Raw genomic sequence first — 10,295 nt, forward strand, 5'->3', positions numbered from 1 at the left:
CAGGGAGCCTAAAGTTCAACATTAAGGGTGAAATCTTGGTCCCATTCACATCAATGGCAAAACCCTCATCAGGGCCAGGATTTCAACCTAAATTCACATTTAGGGATTTAAATAAATGGCCAGAATTTCACCTGCCGTGAGCCTCCAGTGACTCCTACTGCAGTCGTCCTGCGGCCTCTAAGGATGGGTGAGCTCATCTGGACCAGAGAAGAACTGAAAGGAGAGTAGCTGAAATCTTAAACTCACAGCTTAGAGATTCAAAACAATTAGAGTAAAAATTTGGGGGGATGCGAGAGTCTGCTCTCTCTGTTCCCCTGCGTCTCTGGTTCCATAAAGGATGAGAAACACCAAAATGCAGTAAAAAGAAAAGCATGCCTCTGACTTAGAGGAAAGCAGGCAGTGTTGGAAATCTTACTGGGGGAGATCCAGGCACACACAGTGGCGGGACATGTCCTGTCCAGATCGCAGTGGCACGGAGTCCTGAAACAGGGCGAAATAAGGAACGGACATCCTGCCTAATTCACACAACAAAGAGGTGTAACTAGGCCTTCTGCAGTCTCCCTGGGCAGGGGTGTGTCTCCGATTGTAATTTAATGTGGACACACTGCAGTAGATTGTCTCTGACACTTTCCTCCATCCAGCCCATCCCTCCTCCTGTGATCGGTCCTACAACAGCCTTGTGGCAGCTTCAGCAATTGCCAGCATGGAAAATCAACATCGGAAGTTGTGTCTAGGTTTCTAACTGGCGGAAATACGCTAAAGCTTTCCGTCGTTTTGAGGAAGAGTTACTCGCGCTGGCTCCTTTTAGTCTCCACGTTCTCTCTCTTCCCTCCCCTTGGGTCTGTCCCTCTCTCCTTCCCTGCACACGCTGAGCTGCTCCTGGGATTCCCTTCACCCCCGGACAGGCTTTGCAGGCTGCTCCTCCTCCATCCCTCCTATCCCCGGCACAGCCAGAACCAGAATTTAACCTAGGCTGTGCTGATATTTGTATGATCTGTCACTGTGCGGTGTGTCCAGCACCTGGTGCTCGTCCTGGGTGACTGAGATCATTGTGTAGCAGGACAAAGGGCTGAAATTCAGTTTTTCTTCTGATGGTTGGTCCCAGGCCAGTGCTGGGAGCTTTTCTGGCCCCGAGTGTGTCTGAGCTGCCCTCAGGGCCCCCTTCCCCTGGCGAGACAGAGAATTGCAGCCTGGGTGTCACAACCTTTACTCATTTTTTTTTTCCATTTTTTTTAATGGTTGTTGAATGTTAATTACGCAACTTCAGGCATTTCCACAGTGGAAAGAACCATTGATCTTTGCTCCGCAGCTGGTTCCGTCTCCCATCAGGTCTGACCCCGTCTATAATCGCCTTCCCCCTCCCAGGCTGCCCCGATTCCAACACTACGCTGGGCGTCAGTGTCTTCTCCAGTCTTCCCAGTTACCCGTGGCCCCCACAGCCTGCGAGTCACCCCAAGCTCCCCACAGCTCTTCCTCTGCAGGGGTGAGGAGCCCCCGTCTGCCCTGTCCCTTGTCTAGGGGGATCAGTGACGGTTTCTCTCCAGTGAGAATGTCACAGCCTGAGTAGCAGATGCCAAGGCACCTGTGCTGTGCTGCTCTTGTTGCACGCACACACACTGCGTTGGGCTTTGGGGGCAGCTACACAGCAACAACGAGAAAGCTGAGAAATGTGCACAGGATATAATGAGAGCTGGGAATTATGGGTCATGTCACTGCCTAAGTAAATGCAGCTGCCACGTGCAGGTGACATCCTGGCTGACACAGTGAGCCAGTGGGACACAGACGCTAAACCCGGCACTCTCTGGGATCATTTGTTAGCCAGCGCTGCTGGCCATTAATGGGACAGTTGTACATGCATTCCTCAAGGCAGTGGTTTTATGGGGTCACGTCAGTATTTTTCTCATCTGAAATATTCACCCGTGCCATGCATGTCTCACGGGATCCCTCAGCTCTGTGAAAAAGACACCAGAGTATCATTTTCCAGGCTCTAAAGTCACATGAGAAATTCCCTCCCTGACACTAAATTCAGCACTGTCAGGAGTCATAAAACAAATGCCTTCGGTTAGGCTCAGGCACCACGTTGCAGACAAAATGCCTCCAGCTGCATCCTGTCTGTGCTGCAGGGACGTGTTCAATATTTCCCAGGCCAGAAGGCACCACTGTGATCATCTAGTCTGACCTCCTGTATCGCACAGGCCAGAGACCTGCTCAAAGGAATTCCTAGAGCAGAGCTTATAGAGAAACATTATAGACATTCTCGGTGATGGAGAATCTGCCATGATACTTGGTGAATTGCTCCAATAGTTAATTGTTCTCTATGTTTCAAAAGTGCACACCTTATTTATAGTCAGAATTTGTCTAACTTCAACTTCCAGGCACTGGAGGTGTCAGACCTTTCTAGGCTAGCCTGAAAACCTCATTCTTCAATATTTCTTCCCTATGCGGGTATTTGTAGACTCTGATCAAATCACTCCTAAACCATCTCTCTTAGACGCAAAGAGTTCAACCTATTTAGTCCAGGGGTGTCAAACTCACTCAAGGTGTCAGGCCGAAATCACAAAACCTGTACTTTGAAGGGGCCATGCGATGCTCTCCGCCGAATATTTCAGGCACTCTGCCCATTTTCGGCGGCGCAACATCAGCAGTTTTCGGCACTATTGTTCCGCTGTGTGGGGTCCACTCATTATCACTTTAAGAGATTTCTAGGTGGGATATCCGCCGCCGAAAAAATGAGGACGACTTTCCCTTTTTGGCGGCAGGGTTCTGGAGCGGAAGGTGTTGCCACTTTAATACTCTGGCCCACAAAGCTCTTAAAGTGGCAATGCAGACTTTCGGCGCCACCACTGCTTACTTTCGGCAGCCGGGATCAAAGAGGATCGTGGGCCACATAAAAAAGATTCCCTCCACCTCTCATCATAAGTCATGTGCTCCAGCCCCATAATCATTTTCATTGCTGTCTGCAGGACTCTCTCCAATTTGTCCACAATCTTCCTCTAATGGGGGGCCCAAAACTGGAAACAATACTCCAAATGTGGCCTCACCAGTGCCGAATAGAGGGGAGTAATGTTGCCACCTCACTGCTCCCCCGCCTTCCTAGATTGTTAGTAACTATACAATATTTACCATGGTATTTGTTACCAAGTGCCTAAACCCCCTCGCTGTGGTTCTCTCCCTTCACAGGCGTCCTGAGCATTTCTGAGCATGATCAGTGCCGCAACCCTCTCATGTTGGCTTTCAACCTCACGCCCTCTGACCCGTCAACATTCATCCTAACCGGCATCCCGGGACTGGAAGCTGCCCACATCTGGATTTCCATCCCTTTCTCTATGTTCTACATCATCAGCCTGTTGGGAAATTTCACTGTACTCTTTATTGTTGGCAAAGAAGAGACCCTGCACAAGCCCATGTTCCTGCTGATCTGCATGCTAGCGCTCACAGACATTGGCCTGTCTACCTGCATTGTGCCGAAGGCACTGTGCATATTTTGGTTCCATTCCAATGGCATCACGATGGATGGCTGCCTCACCCAGATTTTCTTCTATAACGTGTTTGGTGCTATGCAATCAGCCGTCCTCATGATAATGGCCTTCGATCGCTACATCGCCATATGTCACCCTCTGAGATATGCCACCATCCTCACCAACGCACGAATCGCTAAGCTAGGGCTAGTGGGTTTGATAGGAGCTGTTCTCTTGATTCTGCCAGTGTCTCTCCTACTGTGGAGGCTGCCATTCTGCGCCAACCGCGTTATCCCCCACATGTACTGCGAGAACCTCGCTGTGGTGAAGATGTCGTGTGGGGACACCACAGTCACCCTGATGTACAGCCTGGTGCTATTATTAGTGATCATCGGATTAGACGTGCTATTCGTTGGCCTTTCTTACGGGCTGATCATCAGGGCCGTCCTCAGGATCTCCCTCAAAAAAGCCAACCGAAAAGCTCTCAACACCTGCACACCCCACATCTGTGTGATGGTTATGGGTTGTAGTAATAGCCTCTTCTCTGCCCTTATAGACAAATCAGGTCAGGGCATCGCTGCCCACGTTCAGGACCTCTTGGTCAACCTCTATCTCCTTGTGCCCCCCATGTTCAACCCTATCATTTATGGGATCAAAATCAAAGAGCTTCATGACAAACTGGGAAAATACACCTGCAGAATGTGATCCCTGGGGCCACTGACTTTAAACCTGTATGACAGGAGGGGGAAAGGATGTCTCCTCATTAATGAAGGGTGCTTTGTCCCAATTTGGTTGAGCTGAGATGTGTGGCAGTTCACAGTCTGAGAAGTTCCTCACACCTGATGTCTTATCAATCCATCACCAAGCACTGCTCTCTCCGACCATCACCTGATCTCTTGCAGTATCCTCACCCATCATCCCACACCCCCCCACACACTGTAACTCAGCCTTTCCATGACTTCCCGACCACCAGCACTGGTGGAGTCTCATATGCTCTCAGACCTATTTGCCATCAGTATGGCTGCTGATACTCACCATTCCTCACTCTCCTCCATCTTTGACTCTTTTGCCCCTCTCTGCCATCACAAGGTAGCCAACTCTGCCACCCACCACGCCCCAACAATCTCTTCCAGTCCTGAGTCTCCCCAAATTGGTCATCAGAAAGGATGTGGACAAATTGGAGAGAGTCCAGGAGAGGGCAACAAAAATGATTAGAAAGCTTAAGTGCATGATTTATGAGGAGAGGCTGAGGGAACTAGGCTTGTTTAGTCTGCAGAAGAGAAGAATGGGGGGGGGGGGTTGATAGCAGCCTTTAAAATTGGTTTGCCTAGCAGTAGCAGTAGCAGTAGCCTAGCAGTAGCAGTAGCTGTAGTAGCAGTAGCAGTAGCAGTAGCCTAGCAGTAGCCGGTTCTTCCCTTTGGGAGTCTGTGACCTGTGGTGACAAGAGTGACCACTCTTCCTGAACCAAAGTATTGTTCAGTCTGGACTGTAGGAATAAAGCATCACAAGAGAGAATAAAAGAGTTTTAAAACAAGTCTGTACGTGTCTCTCAAGCCATTCAACTCAGATGGGGACGAGGCAGGCTGAGTGTCTTCTGATTTCCCCAGCGGTGTCTGTGTCTCTGTCAGTCTGATGAGTTTCTCAGCACCAGCTGCCCCACCTCTGGACAGACTGCCAGCACTGGCAAAACAAGCTGTGTCACTTGGCTGGAGCCCGGAAATGGGGTCTTCACAGCATGAAACTCAGGGGTTTTCTCTCAACCTCCCTGAAGTGTTTAGTGAGAGATGGCTTTTCTTTACCTATTGTTTCCCTTCCTGCTTGTTTTCCAGCAGCCTGCTATTAAACTAGGACCAGCTGTACTCGTAATATCCAGATATTTAACCCAATATACCCAGACAATGAACAATGAGCCCAAGAATTGGGTTTAACATACACATTCATAATTATGGCAGTTCAGCTCCCTGCTTGTAACAATACCGTTCCAGGGTGGTGCATATTTCATTAATACAGTACAGAGACAGCTAGAGAGAGAGTGAGCAATAGGCGACTTTCTTGTGTGAAATGAAGTTTGATTTCCATGAATACTCATGCATTTCACTTTTAAAACCACTTTCCGCAAACCCCCATTGTAGCACTAGAACAGGGTCTGGGCTTATTATGGACTAGACCAGTGGTTATCAACCTGCGGTCCTCAGACCCCTGGGGGTCTGCAGACTCTGTGTTTGATTCACACCATCATTTGAAATTTTGTAGATGTCCTGAAATGAAAAAAGGTTGAAAACCAGTGTACTGGAGAGTGAGAGCCCAGGGAACGATTATTAGATTGTGATCCCAAAGCCTGCACCACTCCGGATAAAGGCTGCAGATTGACAACAAAGACTCCAATGGGAACCAGTCAGATATTAAGCCAAGGATAGAAGATCTACTAGTTGCATAGGATTTCCCAGACTAATCCTTGATAATAAGCGAATGAATGCGGGCCGAGAGGCTGCAATGTTTTCAAATTCTCCAGAAATCCAGATGACCCACACTACAATATAGGTCCCCCTCTAACCTGAGCAATCATAACTGAAAGAAAATCTGAGGGGAAAGAATGGGCTTACATGTGTGTCCTTAAAAAATAGTACTTGAAATGTAATGCCAAAACTTTTCATAGTAATACAATTATTACAAACTTTCATGACATGCATGTCTAGGGAACCCCAGCTACAGAGTCGTTGGAATATGTACAGGAAGGAGCAGGGGTAACTTTACTACTTAATGGCCTTTGCTTTAGAAAGTATTTTAGAGGTATTCCAACTACTCTTTGCAATGGGTTTATGGTATTAATTTTTCCTTCAGTGAGCAGTTGCATGACACTGTCTCCTGGTAACTGACCAGAAGTTGTTCCTAACACTTAAATTCAGGGTCTTTCACACAATAACGCTGCAATATCTGCAGGAGACTTTCCAAAAAGTCAGGAGTCAACAGAACCACTGGTCTCTGTTTCAGCAAAGATTTACCCCCATCACATGTTACATGAGTACGGCTGAACTAACTTGCGCACTCAACTGCATATGAGTGAAATCTGACATTTGCACTTTTCATGCACATCAATGACTCTCCCGCCGAGATGAATTAACTGTCTGTGTTAGCTTGTATTGTGCCAAATATCTACAGAACCCTTGTCTGTGGAGAGGATGGGGTCCTGTAAGGGTAAATAGAAGCCTGTAGGAGGATCGACCTCTCTGGATTCAGTCAACAATGGCCCAGCAAAGCACTGAAGCTTTTCTTGGAGCAATTCTTGGGGTTCAGAGTCTATCACTGGGAGCATTGGCTAAGTGTAAGTAAATAGAGATCGGTTCCAATCGAATTTACACATGTAAATCTGGAGTGACACTGTTGAAGTCAATGTTCCTGAACTCAGAACCTGGCCTTAGAATTTATCATCTGTCCTGCAAAGAGACAGTGGTGTAATCTGGGCTCTTGGGAGTGGAGAAAATAAAAAAAATGAGGCAATGAAATGCATTTATTAATATCATCGAAGCAGGCGTGATAAATTAAATGACCATTTCACCATGTGCTTCCCATGTGTATAAACATGATACAATGGGCCACGCTCAAAAGTGGAGGGCCAGAGAAGGTGTATGAGGGAAGGACACAAATGTAAAATCACACAGTGCTCAAGCAGGTTGTGGAACTTACAATCACAAGAAATCAGTGGGACCAAGCGTTTAGTAGGATACAAAGAGGGACTGCTTATTTATATGGGGAACCAGAAAATCCAATTACCGTATTGGGGACTTTTTAAAAAAAGGTTTGCGAGGGCTGTAAAGCTTTCTGATTTACATTATAAAGTATGTCTAATCTGTGGGTGTCAGGAGGAATCTTTCCCTGCGGCAAGGTTATCTCACAGCTGTCTATTGCAGGGCTTCCTCTACCTTTCTCCAAATTATCTGTTACTGGCCACCGAATACTAGGCTAGATGGACTAGAAGTCTGATGAAGTCTTGCTGTGCCAATCTTCTGAACGGTGGTGTAGATAAGAATATAAGTTCCAGAGGGGTAGCCGTGTTAGTCTGTATACAGCAAAAAAACCGAGAGTTCTGTGGCACTTTAAAGACTACCTCTGCATCTGACGAAGTGAGCTGAGTCTCACGAAAGCTTATGCCTACAAAAATTAAATTTGTTAGTCTTTAAGGTGCCACAGAACTCTCGTTGTTTTTATAAAAATATAAGAACGGCCATACTGGGTCAGACCAATCTTCATCTAGCCCAGTATCTTGTTCCGACAGTGGCCAATGCCAAGTGCTTCAGAGGGAATGAATAGAACAAGTAATCGTTAAGTGTAAATCCAAAAGTATGTTTTTGATGATCTTCCTTCAACTTCTACAAGTCTCTAGACTTGCATTGAGAGCAGAATGATTTCTCGTTTAATATCATGTAGTCTCCTGTTATTTCTCTTTTCAGGAAGCAAAGTTCAAAACTCCTCAGACCTTCCCAGTTCATCATGTCAGCTGTCAATGACACCAAATTCCAACCTGCTGTGTTCCTTCTCACCGGAATACTTGGGCAGGAAGATGCCCATGTCTGGATTTCTATCCCCTTCTGCTTAATGTATGTGATTTCCATATTAGGAAATTCAGTCATTCTATTCATTATAAAAACGGATACAAACCTCCACGAGCCCATGTACCTTTTCCTTTCCATGTTGGCTATCACAGACCTTGGCATATCGATATCCACCCTTCCAACCATACTGAGCATATTCTGGTTTAACTCTAGGGAGATCAGCTTTGATGCCTCTTTTGCCCAGCTGTTCTTCATCCACTCGCTTACGTTCACTGAATCCTCCTTGCTCTTGTCTATGGCCTTTCACCGCGTTGTTGCGATCTGTAACCCTATTTGCTGGTCCCACCCCTGATTAACCCAATTGTGTACAGTGTGAAAACCAAAGCCATTCGTGCAAGGATATTCAGGGTGTTGGTTAAGTGAAGGGTCAGTTCATCACCCGGCTCCAGCGCTGATGACACGGGAGATGAAAATCATGAGCCACCTTTTCCATCCTAGACACTTCCAGAGGACATGGGAGGACATGAGCTACTGATCCCTGTCACCAGCCGCTAAGAAGGACAGCGCACTGGGGGAACGGGACTGAGGCAGGCAGCAATATTTAAAAAAACTTTGTGTTTATGTAGAGCCAGGGGATGGGTGGGATAGTATCACATAAAGAGCCGTATCAGTGTCAGCTCAGACTTTAGAATTCCTGTGGATAAAGTCAGTACAGAGAAGGAACATAGATGCTTTGTCCTTTGTACATGACCTGTCACTGTCCCGTCTCTGGTTAAACAGCCGGGGGCCATGAGAAAAGCTGCAGAGCTGTTTTGCAGTCACAGTCCTGGTGCTTCCTGAGCACTCTGGCCGCTGCATGATCCATGAGAGCCGCACCAGCTGTGAGCGGGGCTATTCCAGGGGCAGGACCGCCCACCCTTCCCCTGCGCCTCGACCAACGTGCTTGTAATGGAGTCATTTCTGAGACCGGATTAAAGCGGGAGCCTTAAGGGAAGCCATTCAGGCAGCCTCTAACCCCATTGACCACTCTACACAAAGCACCCCCAACCCACTGTCCTGATCAGGAACTCTAAGAGGTAAAAACTCTTCTAACTTTTCTGCTTCTGTTGCACACAGCTGTGCATGGTCCTGTCACACGTAAAAACGTCCAGTCCCTTTGTTGAATTCTCCTAATCTCCTAAGCAACAGCACCTGTTGGCCGGAATTTCCAATGTTAATTATGCAGAGTTTAAATAAAATATTAAGTGCTCAAACTCACTCGATTGTTCTGTGTTCTGGGTTTAGAGCAGAATTTATTATTATTTTTAAGCCCTTGCTAGGGCCATGAGTGTGCCTGTTGTTGTGAAGCGCACAAAGCAGAATAGCATCCCTGGCTACCAACAGGTTAAAATAGGCACTTCAATCTGGTATCTGGTGCATTTATCAGCACCAAAGCTGTGCCCCAGCTGGACGGGTCAGCAGTGGAATGGGACCCAGTAATTGGCTATACAGGGATTCCTCAGCCAAGGCTTAATAATAGAAACTAGCGCTTATATAGCACATGCTATCAGGGGATTGATACATTGAACAGTAATAAGTCACCAGGACCAGATGGGATTCACCCAAGATTTCTGAAGTGGAAATGCAGAACTACTAACCCTGGTATGGAATTTATCATTTCAATCAGCTTCTGTACCAGATGACTGGGAGGTCACCAGTATTTAAGAAAGGCTTCATTACAGATCCGTAAACCCAACTTCATTACAAGACAAATTGGTTGAAACTATAGGAAAGAACAGAATTTTTATACTCGTAGATGAACATAATTTCTTCGGAAGAGTCAACATGGCTTTTGTAAAGGGAAATCATGCCTCACTAATCTATCAGAATTCTTTGTGGGGGTAAACAAGCGTGTGGACAAAGGTGATCCAGTGGATACAGTGCAGTTAGATTTTCAGACAGCCATTGACAAGGTCCTTCACCAAAGGCTCTTAAGCAAAGTAATCTGTCATGGGATAAGAGGGAAGGTCCTCTCCTGGACCAGTAACTAGTTAAAAGTAGGCAAACCAAGGGTAGGAATACACGGTCAGTTTTGAGAATGGAGCTCGGTAAATTGTGGTGTCCCCCTGCTGTCTGCACTGGGACCAGTATAGTTCAACATATTCATGGAATGGAAAAAAGATGATACAAAACATGACAAAAAATTAATCAAGATAGTTAAGTCCAAAGCAGACTGCAAAGAGTTACAAAGGGATCTCACAAAACTGGGTGACTGGGCAACAAAATGAGAGATGAACTTGAATGTTGA

General features: G+C 46.6%; 1 protein-coding gene across 1 annotated transcript; it reads left to right on the forward strand.

The window, feature by feature from the left end:
• Positions 1-3,180: 3,180 nt before the first annotated feature.
• On the forward strand, positions 3,181-4,163 carry LOC137152028 (olfactory receptor 52P1-like; the record flags this gene model as incomplete). The annotated part of the gene is made up of 1 exon (XM_067546499.1): positions 3,181-4,163. A coding segment is annotated over one exon (983 nt), but the record flags the coding sequence as incomplete, so codon positions are not given.
• Positions 4,164-10,295: the final 6,132 nt, after the last annotated feature.

The sequence above is a fragment of the Emydura macquarii genome, unplaced genomic scaffold, assembly GCF_026122565.2.
Source record: "Emydura macquarii macquarii isolate MOO-44397 ecotype Brisbane River unplaced genomic scaffold, CSIRO-AGI_Emac_v2 contig_1145, whole genome shotgun sequence".
NCBI classification, from domain to species: domain Eukaryota; kingdom Metazoa; phylum Chordata; order Testudines; family Chelidae; genus Emydura; species Emydura macquarii.